Source organism: Paramormyrops kingsleyae, chromosome 3, assembly GCF_048594095.1.
Source record: "Paramormyrops kingsleyae isolate MSU_618 chromosome 3, PKINGS_0.4, whole genome shotgun sequence".
Taxonomy (NCBI): Eukaryota; Metazoa; Chordata; class Actinopteri; order Osteoglossiformes; family Mormyridae; genus Paramormyrops; species Paramormyrops kingsleyae.
The window spans coordinates 8,145,195-8,162,532 of record NC_132799.1 but is presented as its reverse complement, the minus strand read 5'-3'; the positions used below and the strand labels follow the sequence as shown (position 1 = coordinate 8,162,532).

The 17,338-nt window shown below is 50.3% G+C and overlaps 1 protein-coding gene across 1 annotated transcript in view; it reads left to right on the top strand.

Annotated features, from left to right (window-relative positions):
- Positions 1-17,338, top strand: part of LOC111858614 (uncharacterized) — a 142,900-nt gene that overhangs the window by 12,364 nt on the left and 113,198 nt on the right. The window contains exon 2 of the mRNA XM_023840542.2: positions 16,463-16,642. Within this exon, the coding sequence (XP_023696310.1) occupies positions 16,517-16,642 (126 nt within the window). The 5' untranslated portion in view covers positions 16,463-16,516. The remainder of the gene's footprint in view (positions 1-16,462; positions 16,643-17,338) is intronic.

Genomic DNA, 17,338 nt, shown 5'->3' with positions numbered 1-17,338 from the left:
TTTGTCCCATCATTTTGTTAAACCCACCTTACCCTCTCATTCTAATCTTTTCCTCACATTCCTGTGTAAACAATAAGTACTGTAGCTCTTACACACATATAGACAGATATTGATAAGATGTATAAGAGCATGTAACATGAAAACTTTGGGGTATATGGTGGAATATTAATTGGTATTGAACATTTATGTATCATTATTATGTTATTTAAAAAAACTCTGGGTGGTGATTTAATGGGCAAAGCTGGGGTTGTTCAAGCTCGATAATCCACCTGTCAGTTGTAATTTAATTGTCAGTGCAGTTCACTGTTGGAGTATCAATCCAGTGCTGTTTAACCAGGCAGGTTAATGGTGCTGTGACGTGCACCACAGGGCCCGTCAGACAGCGACCCCCCCCCCCACCCCCACAGCGAGATTCTGCCCCGGTCTGTGCGAGTTATGTGCCCCCTCTCTCCGCCACTCAGCTGTTCCAGCCTCCTGTCACCACGGTCTCCCACACCTGAAGCCTGACCTCCACAACGCCATTTGCTTCACACACTCTGCTTGTTTATTCTATGACCGTCCATCCATCTGTCCATCCGTCCGTCCATCGTTCTTCTAACTGCGTATCCACTGCAGGGTTGTGAAGATCCCTATGTACAGTAATAATAATATTTGCTTTTGTATTATTGTATTACGTAACGGCATTATTGGAGGTAGCATTTAGTAGAATTATTATTATCATTGTCATTATTATTAGTAGCAGAAGCAGTGTTATTGTGATTGTAGTTGCCGTTAGCAATGATCTGTCGCAGCGGTGCTGCCTCATTCCGTTTGGTAATGACGATTCACGGTTGAAAGGGGCCGTAATTCAGTGTGAATGGCTCTAAATCAGAGGTGATGATTCCCCTCGCCATCCTCCTCTGCCCCCAGCGCAAAGGCTCCCGCCCCGGTCACCCCCTCCCCCCCCCATTCCGATCGAAGCATCAAAAGCACGGCGTGTTGTTTTAATTTTTTTCAGGATTGGTTTTTTGTGGCTGAACAGATCTCAGGTTGGGGCAGAACTAAAAAAAAATTTAATAAAGGGCTCCATGATGATGATTGTCAGTATTAATAATTACCCCTCAGCCTCAGCTGAGACATTGTGTTTTAGTTAAGTATTTTAAAGAGGCGGCTTTCTCCTCGGGATGAAATGAAGTGGACCGCATGCCGCTCACCTTATCCCCGCTCCGGGGCCCGGAGCAGCGGTCACGGCCCCGGCTCCGGCCCTCGGCGCGGCAGCTGCCCGGGGAACAGCAGGGAGAGCTGGGAAGAACGGCGATAGCTATGAACCCACATCCCAAGCTTAACACAGAGGGACAATAACAATTACAGTCAAACCTCACAAGGGAGCGGTTTAAAGCAGCTAATTCAATACTGTACTTGACAATGGTAGTGGGGGAGAATGCCTGTTGTAGTAAGCTTTTAGAATGCTCAGTCGTGCCTTGCTTGCACACTTAATGAAGATATTTGAAGTAATCATACCTTGAATTGCTGTACGGGAGTGAATAAACACTGTGATATTCTCACAGGAACTAGATAAACCAATCTGTTCTGAATTTACTGTGCCCAAGTCGCAGTCTGCTATTCCAGCACGCACAGCACGAATAGACCGTGAAGGTCTTTCTTCGTAAGAGCTTGTGTTTTTCACTTTCTCTGTAGTGTCCTTTAATGATCTTTGTTGTGTGGTTAAGAAAATGGACTTGCCAAAGAATAAACTCAGAAATAAAATTCAGTGCAGGGGGGACCTGCTGTCGTCAATAGAAAATTTTGTAAAATGTCCAGTTGTATGAACTGATGTAAATAGAGGTCCTGGCTATTTAAGTTACTGTGAAGAAATCAGCCTGATAGAAATATGTAGCAAATGTATAGCGAATTATATAGAAATTTTACCGCAAGAATGATCCAGTAACGTATTAAATGCGGTGGAACTTCTGTCTTTATGAAGTTCTGACAAGCCGGCGATGTTTTAATTGGCAGTCAGTAGGTTCCAGCAACAGGGTCAGGAGTAATTTACTAAAATGCTAAGTCTTTTCATCCATTTATTTATCTGCTTTTTCTGTATTGAAATTCCTAGCCAGGCTGGATTATAGGGGATGATGATGGCTTAATCCCTTGTTAATTAACACTGTGTTTCCAGCAGCTGAGGAGAGATATAGGATTAGGGCTTAAGGCTGGCTTCGCAGCGGCCAGTCGGAGGGAGACACCGGGAGTGGGGTCTGAGTGTCCATCCTGCCCGCATGCAACCAGTGCACTTGGAAGGAGGGCAGCCACTCAGCTGAGACTCTGCCCACCACTTAGGGGCTGCACTTTTTATCTGCTCTAGCAGATGCCAAGTTACAGCCCTGCGCTGCCTGAGGACTTTCCGGTCTTTTCTGCACATGGGCCTCATCCCCAGAGGTCGCTTTAGCGTAGAAAGAGCGGGACTTATCATTTATGAGTCACTGGTAAGCTGCTTAGATCTGCAAGTGATTGACTTGGCCAGACAAACAGTCATTTATTGGCACATGCTCACAATTTTTTTTTTTAATGCGACTGAAACATTTCTATTTTAAATCAGGCGGTATTGTCAGCGCAGGTTTAAGCGGGCAGCGTGACTGGCAAGGCCGTGTTTATGAGGTGCCCGACGGGCTTCCTCTTGCTTGCGGCTCCCACTTAGCAGAGCGAGAAACGTGGCAGAGCCGCCCGAGGTGTGAGAGGTGTTTTTTTTTTTTTCTTCTGCAGTCCTGGCAGAGGGAGAAGAGGCAGTGGGCTCAGATAGGGGGGTGGGGTTTGTGGGTGGTGGTGTCACTGCCAATCGGCCAGCAGTGCTGGCCCTCTAGGGTGCCAGCGGCCCATCATGGACGGAGGACCACAGTGGAACGTTTTGCCTCCTTGAAAAAGCGGTGGGCTCAGGCCAGGAAGTAGCCATGGTTTTATTTTTAATACCAGCCATGTGAATCGGTTTTCTGCCACATGATTCTGTCCCTGTTTATTGCTCTTGCCAGTGGGAGTGAGTGTCTCCAGCTGACCACTGTCCATGCGGGGGCTGTGGTGAATCCCTCCCCCCCCCCGTGTGCGGTGGAGCGGTCACTCGCGGGCCACTCCTGACAGCTGATTATAGCTTCTGCTGGTTCGGCTTAAGGAAGGGAGGGAGGGGGAACCTGATGAAGGGGAGTTAAGTGTGTTATGGGCACTGTTATCATGCACATATCATTTGTCAGGCCTACACCTGAGGGAAGAGGCAGCTTATTTGCCCAGATAACGACCACGGTGTATTGCACTGTTCCGCTAATAAGAGGAAAACTGCTTTTCAGCGTCTTGTTGAGATTTAAAGCGGGAAAAATATATAAATATACAGAATAATAAAGGAAAAAGCTTCTAATGGCACGGCAAGCGATCATTATTTCAGAAATGAGCTGAGCAAGGTCGGGGGGGGGCGGCGGCAGGCACATCAGCTGAGCGCGGCCGACGTGGGCGGTGCGTCGCCACGGCACCCGCCCGGCGGGAACAGACTGCAGCTCGGAGATGGAGAAAGGAGTGGAGGAGAAGGAGAGGGACTCTGGCGGGGCCGAGAGCGGGGCACACTCCCCTCCGCTCCGTGCCGCAATTAGTGGCTAAACCGAGGCGGGGCAGCCGTCCCTTTCAAACCTGCGGCGTGTCGACAGACGACAAACAAATAATGGTTACTGTGACAGTGACGGGACACCTCTGGCCCTCGCCGAGCCCGGGGAAGAAAGAGCAGTCACTCACATGTCGCTTCCTGTGCTGACAAAAAAAATCTTCATTAAAAGTGTTTCAGCGCCAGGCTGCTTTCTAGCGGGACGTCAGCAGCCGCCCAGCTCGCCGCCGGCCTCCCAGAGACACACAAACAGTGTGTAATTATCCCAGCCCCCACTGCTCTGCATGCCTCCCCCCATCTCAGCCTTACACCAGCTGTATGGTGGTATACAGGGATGAAGCTCTCGTGTATCATCCTGCCGCACTATTGTATACACACATACTCACACACCTATGGTTACCCACTTTACCGTCAAGCAGATTTCTCCCCCCACACACACACACACACACACACATACACACACAGGGGTGGTGGCTCTTCACATTTGGACCTGATCCAGCTCTGTATATTTCCCACGTTCTCCTCTCTGCTCCTGCCTTTCACAGTCTCCTCCTCCCCTTTTCTCCTTGCGTGTTTCATACCTCATTTGTAGTTGCTCAAGCGATGCTCAGTGCCAGGGGATCCCAATGTAGGGGAAACACAAGTGGTGAGTAATTAGAAGATTCTCAGAATATGTAAAAAAAAAAAATAAGATAAAAGACAATCAGTTTGGACTTTATCTGTAATTGGTCAATTGAAATGACTCTACCAAGGTAGACTGACTCCACACCCCCCGGTCAGCAAAATACTGTCAGTGACCCCCGGTCACTGATACTTAAATATGGGGGTCGTGGGCTGAAAGGTTTTGGGCCTATGCTATAAGCTACTTCATGTGTGCTAAGCTGCATGGCACAGACCAGGAGCAGTGGCCGGGGGTCAGTGGCGCAGGGTGGGCAGGCTGTGTTAGTCATGTTCCTCACTTAACTCACCGCGCCTTTGATCAGCCTGATTTCATCACCCACCCTCACTTATTGGCAGCTGTCTGCTCCCATTGGAGAGGGGGAATACAGTCGTCTTTTCATCACACGCTCATGTTCCTCCCGCGAATTACGTCTGACGTTATACGCGGCGGCCAGCCCCGCTCAGCGAAAGAGCAGATATATTATTGTATCGGGTTTCACATCTGTAAAGCGTCGAGTCCGGACTGCAGAGGAGAGGAGATACTGGCACTCGAGCTGGAGCACAAACAGAATGATCTGTCATTGGAAGCAAACCCAAAACAGATGCTGGGACTGTGATCTGAAATTCTGCGTAATTAGCTATTTAAAAAAATATATATTTGAACTGAAATGACACTTAGGAGGTCAGGGGTTTGGTTTTTTTTTTTGGAGGGGGGGGGGTGCAGCAGGATCAGCGCTGTGTGAGAGAACAGACAGTGTGGATGCTCCTGAGGGCGGCCAGGGGGCGAGCCCCTCTGCTCAGCTTCAATTAGCTACTCATTGCTAACGGTTTTATGCCAGTCCTTTTACCGCGGTCAGCACAGCAACCGCTCCCACTTGAATCTACAGCCGGCGCGTTCACTGTCTCTTGGCAAACCGGCGTTCGCAGTGCCATTTTTCCTGGCCGGCCTCATCCAGTACGTGAGCAATAAGACCAAGCCGGAATTTTCTCACCACCGTTGCTTTGCTTTCAGATAGCTTAACAGCTCTCATCACCCAGGACCCCGACGCCCAGGAGCGCGTCCCGCTCTGGAAGCCCCGCACTCGTCTCCGCCGCGCTGCAGCTGGCGCCGTGACTGCCTGGCGGTCTTCCCGGACCCCCTTGGAATCGTCTCTGAATCAGGCCCGAAAAGGAGATTGAAGGACGTGGATTCTTCTTGGAATCTGAATTTCTGGGAATGCCGTCCAAAGTGCTTCATGACCACCCTGGAAAGGGGGTAAAAGTACTGGGATTTGTCTCAGGATAGGGGGGTAGGGTGCCGCTGTATTCCCACTGTCCTTCGGATCCTTTGTGGACGTCGAAATGGCTGCCCAGTTTGTCAAACTCCAAGAGTTCCAGTAGCTCTCCCAGTCATCACAATGCACAGGTTATTAGATACTGATTATACCACATTCATTCATATGCGTTCATCCATCTGTCTGTGTTCTGTAACCGCTAACCCTGTTCTGGATTGTGGGGGTACAGAGCCTATCCCAGGGACTAAAGTCTGATCGCTTTCTTCATCTTCCTCGTGTGTACACCTGGCACAACTCTGAGACCAAGAGGCCAGGGCACAGGTGCCTACCCAGGGTGCCTAGCTGTTATTTGAATACGCTGCGGCCACAGCGCAGGGATCAGGATGGCGGAGGGACCCAGCCAGGCCGCCGTCAGCGGCGGCGGCCTCTCCAATTAGCTCGCTCTTCAGCAGGACCAGGCCCCAGTGCCATTGTTCTGCCACGATCGAATTAGGCCGGCCGGCAGGGGCCGGGCACTGCCCCCTTGGTGGGCCCGCGGCGTCCTTACAGCACAATAGCAATCACAGGGAAGAAGAGGAGGCGCCTCACACGCTCTTCAGGGAAATTTACACGTCCCTATTATTTATTTCACTCATTTTTTTCTGGGTCTCAGGCTGGGAATAATTAATAATTTTATTTTATTTAGCTATGATTGAAATGCAAGCAAAATTGTATACTATGAAGTAATTTGATAGAAAATGTATCATTTTATATTGTATAATGTATATTATTTAGTAATATATAGACAAAAGTATGTGATATATGGGTGCTATTAAAACAGTCCATTCATATAAGACTCGGGAATTGGCTAATTGTAGGTTAAATACTTGGGCTGCATGGAGCCATACCTGTGCTGTAGTAAATTATGTGGTTGAACCCCCCCCCCCAAAATCTGCTTTAGACCCCCAGTTGGCAAAATCTATGGAAGGGGATGTCCCCCTCCCCCCTTTGTTATGGGTAGGGTTGCCGCCCCCCTGCCTTTTCCCCTTCCTGCGTTCCCCGCCGTTGCTGGGCGCCCCAGTTCACTGTAGGTCAGGCTGAATCAGCTCTGTGACCCAAAGAGGGGAGAGACGGGAGGCCGGAGTCAGGGTGCCTTTCGCGTCTTTGTGGCGGTGCCTGGTGGGCAGGTCCCCCTCAGCATAACCCCCCCCCAGCTGAGCTGCACATGCCCTGGCACCCCTCCCCCTCCCCAGAGCTGCATTTGTCTGATTTATCAAGATAAGGCCTGAGAGCTGATGTAGGCTGTTGTTAGTGCACCATGGGGTACACAGTACTGCCTGCACGCCGCCACTGAGGGACGCATAAATCAGGTGTTCAGGAAGAAAAAGGCAAATTAGATATGCAGCATAGCAATTTTTACTGTCCCAGCCGCAGAAATTGAAATAGGCGAGATTAATGCATCATATCTTATACACTGTTGAACTGAATCAACTCTAATATGCTGAGCAGATTAGCAGAACAGGAATTTATCTAGTAGGTGCTCAAAGGTCCACAGTGATCCAAGGATCTGATTTGAACAGACAGGCAGGCATGCTCTCTCTATAATGGTGTGTGTCAGACAGACAGACACACACTCCCATTGTAAAGGTGTTTATCTGACAGATAGACAGACACACTCCCATTGTAAAGGTGGTTATCAGACAGACAGACATTCTCCTTCTGTACCGGTGGTTATCAGACAGACAGACAGACATTCTTCCTCTGTAACAGTGGTTATCAGACAGACAGACAGACATTCTTCCTCTGTAACAGTGGTTATCAGACAGACAGACATTCTTCCTCTGTAACAGTGGTTATCAGACAGACAGACAGACATTCTTCCTCTGTAACAGTGGTTATCAGACAGACAGACAGACATTCTTCCTCTGTAACAGTGGTTATCAGACAGACAGACAGACAGACATTCTTCCTCTGTAACAGTGGTTATCAGACAGACAGACAGACATTCTTCCTCTGTAACAGTGGTTATCAGACAGACAGACAGACATTCTTCCTCTGTAACAGTGGTTATCAGACAGACAGACAGACATTCTTCCTCTGTAACAGTGGTTATCAGACAGACAGACAGACATTCTTCCTCTGTAACAGTGGTTATCAGACAGACAGACAGACATTCTTCCTCTGTAACAGTGGTTATCAGACAGACAGGCAGACGTGCTCCCTCTGTAAAGGTGTGTGTCAGAGTAACTCCACCCAGGCCGATGGTGCAGCCCAAGATCCTTCTCGCTTCTGCCTCAATCACTGCTCCGCACTCCATCGCTGTCCAGCACGCGCCCCAGGGCCCTGACTGCACCTCAGCGTGAGATGATTGGCCGATCCCTGGTTCTGATTAACTCCTTGAGAATGAGAATGAGGCATAAATATCTCAGCACATCACGCAGAAAGCGGTTTCTTCAGGCAAAAGAGGATGGAAAAGATTGAGTTACATTCTGCTCTTGATGAAAATCGTCTTACGCTAACCAGACTGATACTGTGTAATGATTTTTGGATATCAGCTATGAAATGCTCATTGGTGTCACCTTTTATAAATTCTTAGTCTTATCACTTCTATTGTACTATAGTATTATAATCCATCTGAATATTGTCAGTAATTGCTTATCCGGCGCGTACCATGGCATGGCGGTCCGTGGGGGGAAGGCCGGCACTGTGAGCTGCAGGCAGGACAGCGGGCAGCCGCAGAGCACGGATACATATACGCATAAGCCTTTTTATTTCTGAGTCACACATTCATGTGAACAGCATGGCACCAGGCTGTGGGCGGAAGCCCACATGCCAACTCAGCATCCAGAGAGCAGGGGCCAACTTCGAACCCTTAACTCCGTGCAACAACAGCGCCACCCACTGAGTCAGCGTGCCAGCATTGTCTCGTTATGGCAGCCATGTATATATATATTTTTTAAGACGGAAGAATTCCTGCCTTACGGCCGTCGGTAGGAAACAGATGCGTGCCTGAAGTGAGGCTTCTTTCCAGTGTTTCATCGCGATGACGGACCACATCGCATAACCGTAATTCCTCACATGCGTCCACGACCAACACTGAACGTGTGGGCAGAAAATTCAAGAATGGAAGCAGCATCTTCTATAGCCTGTATCTTCAGTGGTAGTTGGCTGCAGTAAAGAATACTAGGGAGGATGTTTTAAGCCTCTTCCAGAGCTGTTCCTTAAAGAAACACATGACGTGCTGCCAGATTGTTAGGGCTTCCTGCTCCTGTAGGTAACATTAGATGGGGAGGGCACTGCGGACACCTGGCGGCCAGCGGCACACACTTCCTGTAAATCCCACATGGCCCCCACCGTCGGTAGCCGAACAGGAACTAATTGCCGCGATGCCTCCCTTACACATCCCCCGTGCTTCTGCCGCTCGTCCCCGAATGTTCGCGGGCTTATGTCATGAGAAAGTTTCCTGTAGGAGATTGGATGGAATCATCTGCGAGCAGCTGCTGGCCAGTTTCCTCGAGAAAGGGTCCCGGGGCAAATACAGATCAGAGATCCACCTGTCAGCCCGACGGTGGGTCCCGCTCCCAGCTGCGGGGTCACTTAGCCCGTTACATCTTCCCCACGTGGCGTTTCTGTGCGTTTAAGACCCTTCATGGTGGCTGGCTTGTGAAAATGTCCTGTAGTAAATAAAATCTGACTGATTAAAGAGCAGCGGTAATTATCGGCATCACAATGATCTTGTATCACTGCCAGCGTTGTAATATTAATCATAATTTTTCTTTTTACATTATTTATCGCCGCCTTCTTTGTTCAGTGAATAATTAATGCGTATTGCTGATGAACAGAGCAGTAATAAAAACATCATTGTTGTGGCCATATTACCGACAAAATGAATAAGAAAAGAGAAGGTCGCAGGATATCTGGGCGTCATTGACTCATGACGGTGTTTCCTCGGGCTGCCGTGCATGATTCTCGCCTCGTATCTCCTGATCCCAGATGCCTGACCATCTCTACTCTGCCCCCCCCGCTCCTGCCCGCCCCCCCCCCCCCCCCCCCCACTAGGTCCCATGAGCTCCTCTGCATTAGGAAAACAGCGGGAAACAGTTGATTTTCATTTTCTGTTGTGAGGCATTACCATGATGTCTTAACACTTGTAAATGAGAACTCCTCCTCCTCCAATCTGTCACTTTAATGCACTATAGATTTTATTTCACCCACTGCAGTATCGCGTTCTCAATAATAATAATCAAGCGCCTCTGTTGTTTTCCCGTAGAAATTAAATCTCGCTGTTGAGTGCTCAACTAATATAAGCTGTTGCTGGAGGAAATAAAAAAATAAACATGATGAATCATAGGAGCCGGGACTTTTATTCAGACATGGGGGACAATTACAGGAGGAGCCGGAATCTCTCAGCCGCTCGTGGGTCCGACATCCCTGTAATGGGTGTGCCCGGGTCCCCACTCGCATGTTGCCCAGGGCGACGGGCCATGCAGGCTCAGGCGGGATGCACCACGCTGACATCGCACAGATGTGTGCAGGATGCTGCGAGAATTGCCGGCCCATGCCGTCGTGCGAAATAATAGTATGTTTTGCATGTCGGTCACCCGGCATCTGTTTCGCAGGTCTGGTGATTCCGTTCCTCAGATCCGCTTGATGGAAATGGGAATTCCATCGCAGCTCAAATCTAGTTTCCCTGAATCGTGCTCGGTTGCGCAGGAGATGATGCGAGCGGCACTCCTGGATTAGCGAGCTAAACACATCCCCCCCGTCCCGCGGGGGCTTCGCCTTCAGTTATATATTTAATCACGTCTGCCTGTGTGTTATATACGATGTTTGTGGTAACCACTTTAGTAGTATGAATGAAAGTGATGGTAAATACGCCTGGCCATTTCAGTGCTATCACAGCACTGCGATTCAACACTTTTCTGAGCCGGCTGGAATGGAGAGTCACGTGTGGCGTGTCGAAAGAGTCAATTCCTGGAATCGAGAAGGATCGTCATTATACCTGTATGTCACTTGCTATAAATCCCTTCCTAAATGTAAAACCCCAGCTTCCACTTGAAGTTCAATTGACCAGACTAAAGCCACCTTATTTTTGGGCGTATTAGCAGAAGGCCCAGTGCATTGTGGATGGCCGTAAAGCTGGGGGGGGGGGGGGCAGTAAGAGAGGATGGTCAGCATGGCGATGGATGGACTCAATCATCACAGCAATAAGCAATGAAGCTGGAGGAGCAGAAGGGACCAGGTGACACCGGGAGTCTGCATCCACGTGTCTGAAGTGGAAGACGGATAAACATTAATGCGGCTCCATATGCGGCGCCTAAGTGTCCATGTCGTGTGCCGAGGCTCAGTTCAGGAGAAATAAGTCTTTCACACTGTTTCGTGTGAAAGGGGAGGTGTGGGGGGGGGGTGCTGTAGTTTTCTGCCTCCTGGGGGCCAGGCCCCTGCCGTACCGCGTACTTGTCTCGTCTCCCGACAGCCGCCTGTCAGCCCGGTGGCCCGGCGCGGTTTCAGCTCCGAGCCCTCGCATCCCGGCCCCCGTGAAGCTGGGAGCCGCGGGGTGGCGGCGGTCGTGATGCTTGTGGGCCATGAGCAGGGGCCCCCAGCGCGAGCGCACTGCCACGCTCGCCTGTCCGCCGCACACGCTAAAGCGCAATGCGTTTATTAGCAGAAAAATGACACGCGTGCATCCTGACAAATGGCGCCCCCTGCGTAAGAGCATCGGGAAGAGCCTCGAGTGCGGGGCCGTGTGATGCCACGTGTCGGGGAAGACTCCTCTCCTCACGGCGTGACGGCTGCGGGCTGGCCGGGGTCACGGGAAGAGCGGGCGGGAGGCCTAGCGGGATCTGAAGTGCAAACGCACCAGTAGCTTCCTGACTCGCTGGCAGGCCCTGGGCTCCCCTCTGGGAGAGAAGGCCGTCCACCCTGTCCAGGGAAGAGCCGAGCGCCGGCATCATGGCCACCTCACACGTCACCACTCTCCGGAGCGAGGCCGCCCACCATGCTCTTTTTTTAATAAACACCTTCATTAGCAGCACATGTTCTGGCTACTTCTGTGCTTAGGGTCGTCCCCAGGAGACTGACAGCTTACACGCCGTGTAGCGCCGCCGGCAGTAGGTGGTGTGATGGTTAAGGCTGAAGGTCTGAAGAGGGCTCGCTTTGGTACCTCTGGGAACAGCACTTAACACAGATTGTTTTAGTAAAAATATCCACCTGTAGTAATAGGTGAAAGCTTTAGTTATTAATATAGCTTTCTTTGGGTAACAGCTGAATAATGAGCCACGAATGCTAATGAGTGCCAGAGGTCAGCCGTCCATGTGTCCCGCTGCCAGGAGGTCGCCCCGGTGATTTGTCGTGCCCTCTGATGCCCGTGTTTGTTTACAGACCAGGGCACCCTGTTGCCAGGGTGACAGGCCCCATGTTCCAGGCTCACCGGGTCTGTGCTCAGGTAACCCGGAGAACACATTTGCTGATGGCTCTTTTTAAACAATGGTCCATCAGCCGAGACCCGCAAAGGGGCCGACTTTCCAACTGCGTGCCGGCAGCAGGGCAGTGATTTATTTTCCTTTTTGATGCTCTTTTGTTCTCTGACCCATTTGTGTCTGGGGCGGGGCGCGCAGCAGTGTCACGGAGCACCCGGGCTTCCCTCTGACCGGTCCACTTTGTCTCCGTCGAGAGTGTGAGCCAGCGCCGTCCGATCAGAGATGGAGCCGAGGTCCGCAAAAGGTCGCTTCGCCGCATTCTGTGGTTTGAAAACGTGGGATCTGTCATGGAGCGGAGCGTTTGGGTTCGTACATCAGAATTCGACGGTGCCCTGTCTGAAAACACCAGTGACTGCAGTCAAGCCTTCGAAAATAAACTTGTAGCGGATTAGCAGGGAAGGCTTGTAATTTGATGTATGCGAGGCTTCTGACACCATTTATTCCTCAGCTAGTGTCACGCCTGTATTAGTATGTTTCTGAGGCACTGCAGAGCAGATGTCATGCTTCAGGGCCGTCACCGGTTATCAGACAGTCCCAAACGAGCGGTGACTTACGGGAGACGGCTCTCCAAACCGACTCCCGCGACACACTTCCGTTCACTACTTCAGCTTTTGCCAACTTCCTGAAGTGACGCTCTGTCCTATGCAAAGTACATCAGGCAATAAGAAGCCAGTGAAACTTCTGGAAGAAAGGGGAGAGGCTGGCAAGCAGTTACGTCCGTGTGCCCCCGCCTCGCTTGTGCCGTTTCTGAGGGACGTCAGACAGCAAATTGGGCTCTTTCTAGGCCAGGATGTGAACCGCTCTGCATGCCGTAATGTGCCTGGAGCAGTCGCAGCGGAGAGTGATTAAAGCCTTCTCACGGATAATTATGTCCGACTCCGCGGCCATCCTGAGCCCACTTTAGTTGAAAGAGATTTCTCTCAAATAAAGAGGGCCAAAGAAGGGGGGGGGGACCAGAGGAAGTGAGGTGGTTTGAAGTGCTCTGCCACGTCTCCGAGCCGCCCTCCGGCGACCCCGTTAATTCGGGAAGGCGGCGTGACTCCTTCGAGGCATGCTGGGGCGTCGTGTACGTTACGGGGCTGGGTGCCACAGTGCGCTTCCTAGCCAGCTGTAAAGCGCGATGCAGATAAGGGCACGGGGATATCCCGGCTGAGGTGTGCTGTCAGAGACCATCTCCCATTGTACGGGCTCCATTTAGCTCTGGGGTAACATGCGGAGTAGTTGGCATTTTACTGTATTAATGACTCTGCTGCTTGTTAAGTCACTTGCAATTGAAATTTATTTATCACTTTTATCTGGAGCAACATACAATTGAGAAAGCAGGGTCAGCCAATCCCTGGAGGTTAAGGGCCTTGGTCACGTAATGGTGAAATCACTCTGCTGATCCTGGCATGCCCTACGTTTGTATAGTATAGTATTGTAAAGTTCTTCATTAGCAGTATAGTATAGCAGTATCAGTATAGTATAGCATAGCATAGCATGTCACTATTGACAAGGTTCGAATTATACGATGGCTTTTGGGGAGACCTATTTTCTGGTGTGCACCACGAAAATAAAATATAACACACAAAAGTGGACAATTTTTTAGAGCCCCCCCCCCACCCCAAATGCCTCAGGAGAGGCTTTCAAGGAAGCTCCTGTCCTTTTCAGGGGGTCCGAACTCCCTTTAGCTGCCCCGTAATTCAAACCATGATTCTGGAAGCAACTCATTACTCACTTGTGTGACTCACTTCCTCAATGACAAGCATAAATCCCCGGTCCTTGACCCAGCAACCTTCCAATGACAGGCTCAACATCCTAACCCGCTCAAGCACACCCCATCCCCAAACTTTCTCTCTGTAGGTTTTTGCCCTACAATGTAGCGACCCTCCCTCAAGGAAGAATTTACACTGTCACCTCCATATTTGAGAGTTTACATGATCACCTACGACATTGAGGCAGGCAATTAGAAGCCAGGTCGAGTAAGGTGGGGTGGGAGAATCGCAAGCCCCCAACAAAAGTGTAATGCATCTTCATGCTGTGGCACGTGCGTCCCTGCATTGAGCCCCAGAACGGGAACCCTGGTACAGTAATGCGACGTCTGCACTCGCCGCTCGCTGCTGTGCTGCTCCGCCCCGCACGCACCACCCCACACAAACTCCCTTGCTTTATTGCCTCAATTTCACATGTCAAGATCTTCGTGAAACGCCACTTAATCAAGCTGCTCTTGAATTTATTCGCGGGCTACTACAAAGGTAGAAGAGGTATCAATTAATATAGCCAAAGATGAACCATAATTTATAATTAACAAATGAATGGGATGTAATAAACAGCAACACTGAGTGTAAAAGCCAACAAAGGGAGATAAAAAAAAACTATGTTGATTTGTCCCTTAGCTAATGAATAGAGCGCTTATCACTGACAGGGTTACATAAAACAGCTAAATGAATAATCATCTGTGAGTCGGAGGGAAGCGTATCACTAACAAGCTCAATTTGAACCTACTGACACCCCCAGACTGTAAAAGATTGAGGACTGATGAACGTGGGATCTCTCGGCCTTCCGTCGTGCGTGCATGCGCGTGAGTGAGGGTGTGTGTTCGCGGGTGCCTGCTGTGTCTCCGGCGAACGTGAGAGACGCTTCTGTGTATCTCCATGGCCGTCTGCATGCATCCCTGCATCCATTCCATACACGTGTCGTCTTCCTTTGCGTGAGTGAGACTCTTACCAATGACCCAATTGATATGATATAGTTATGAGCTCAGGACCATAAAACGAGGAAGATTCAAGCCCCTATGACCAGTGCCTTCTTGGCTTCGAAACTCAGGCAGCCCGTGGGTGGGGTCGTACCCACTTAGCCCCCCGCGTACCTTCGCCCCTTTTGAGACCCTCCATGGTAGGATGCTGGCGGATGTCCATGTTGGCACAATTCCGACACCAGGTGACATAACAGGAATTTGATTAACATTTTATCCAGAGATCTGCGGCAGAGCAAAGGGACGCAGAGACGCTCGCGGTGCCGGGATCGGGCTGGGCGGGGACTCCCAAGACCAAACGCCCTGCTTCGAGTCCCATCCAGGCAACCGGGGGGCTTCTCTGAGGCGCGAGGTGGCAGCAGTTAAAAGGAGGCGACTTCAGTATCCGGCGACTTTGTGAAGTTAGCGTTTTACGGCGTGCCGCATATATATTTCATCGGATGTGCTCGTCACCAAAGAGGCACTGCGAGCATGTTTACTTTCAGGGAGATTAGGAGACAACATCAATGGCTCACCTCTGCTTTCTAGTCGTTTGTTTTAGATGAGAGACGAGAGCGCTTTGAAGGGGCGAGTGCCTGACATCGCCTTTTCATCAGTTCCGGGGAACACGCATCTCTTTGGGCCGTTATTGTTGGGCGGATGAATAAATGATGAAGTCACTTTTTGTTATTTTTGACTTCTGTTGACATTTTGATTATTAGCCGTTTCTCTTTGTGTGTGGGGGGTTGTTTTTAAGGAGATGGTGTCTTCCGAAAACCTCGTAGGCCCAATTTGGTCGCTTTGCTCTCTCGCGGTGACGCGTGTCTTTTATTTATACAGATTCGTAATTAACTGTGATCCCGTCGTGCCTGGGGGGCTCATTTTGTCGCCGCCTCCCCCCATGCAGGTGCACAGGTCCGGTGGCCGCAGCCCATTAGTGACAACGCGCTGAAATATTAACACCTGTTCCAGTTAGTCAAGAAACACTGTGGTTGTAATTATAAGGAAATCGGCTTATAAAAGGGCTGCATCTGAAACTTGCTTTTATCAATTCTTAATATGCCGCCTCCATATTAAAAATAAATCAAATACACAGAAGCGATACAACAGTCTCTTTTTAATCTTGCTTTGCCTCCGAACTGGAATCGAGACGATTTAATTAAATAATGCATGACACAATAAAAATTGGTGAATGTGTGATTATATTCCCGATGAATACGGGTTGCACAAGTTGTTGTCGTAGATTCTGCCGCTTTAATGTGGGCAATTTGTCACAGATTGCGGGGCACGCATTAGAATATAGATACAGCCGTAGCTGGGCTAAGCAAACAGCTAAACAATGGACTGTGGCCTCTGGAAGGAGAGGGGGGGGGTGGATTCTGCTTAAATTTTAATAATCTTCTGTGCTGGGCTTTCTTAATTCCCGCGGTCTGTTCTTCCTTTGTTCCCTTAGTGCTAAGAAGTGCCTTTCCTCTGTGGCCTTAGATTAAACCAGGTATCTCTAACTACTGTATTACAGAATGTTAAACACTCTTCCATAAAGACTGTGTAATAAACTGCGATTCCCTGCTTATAGTATTATAAACTATGCTTCTCTAACTGCTGTATCTGTACTTTGCTCAGTCAATTACAATCAATTGAAACTCTAAGCTGCCCTTGCACCGCACATCTAACACTTTTATCATGTGTAATGTTCTGCATGTTCATGTCTAATGAATGGTACTTATTTCCACCGGTTGAGGTCGGACATGGAAACAGACGGGTCACGCATCACACCGAGCAGCCTGACTCGGTCATGGAAGCGGGAGCCGGATTAAAACGAAGAGGAACGAGATCGCCGGACTGTTCTAGAAGACTGCCTTCAGAGACGGAAGCTTTGTTCTGGCACTCTCTTCACCTCCTCCTACCTCTCGGGCCATCGGTGAGCATTTGATCTTACGTCTTTGCGACGGCTCTCCGCCCCGTGGGGAAGCGATCAGCTCCTGGGGCGCGTCGGCTCTCCGCCGTGGCGCTCGCATCAGGAGCACGGGGGGGGGGGGGGGGAGAAAAAAAAGGCATCTGAGGAAGTTAGACCAGGGAGCCGACGTGGGCCAGTTTAAGCACTGATGTGCAGGCCGTCCTGAGTACCAGCTGAGACGATTTGTACATAGTCCTCATATAACCTGCATTTTCATCTGACCGTCCCAACTCAGGATGCTGCACCAACCTCTATTTAAATTAAATTTATCATTTTTAAAAATAAATAATGCTAAGAGGTCTGCCTTGCAGTTCGTACTACATTGTATGGCTGAACGGGGCGCGGTAGCCCTCTCTGCGCCGTGCCGCGATCCATGCTTTCCCCATCCACCCATACGGGCATCATTCGCACGGCTCGTTTTGGCTCGTCCCTGCCTCCGGAGCGCCCCTCTGCTGTCCCCGTCCTCGCGGCCTGTTATGCAAATGTCTAGACAGATCCTCTCCCCGCCACGGTCCCCGAGACCCCAGCCAAGCAGGCGATTAGCCGGCGGAGTCAGCATTTCCGTCCGATCGGGGGCCGCGGGCCCGTGCCTGCTGCTGGAGTGGGGCTTGGACGCGCTCCCGCTCCCTGCGGTGCGCAGCTTGCTCAGGCACCCCTGCC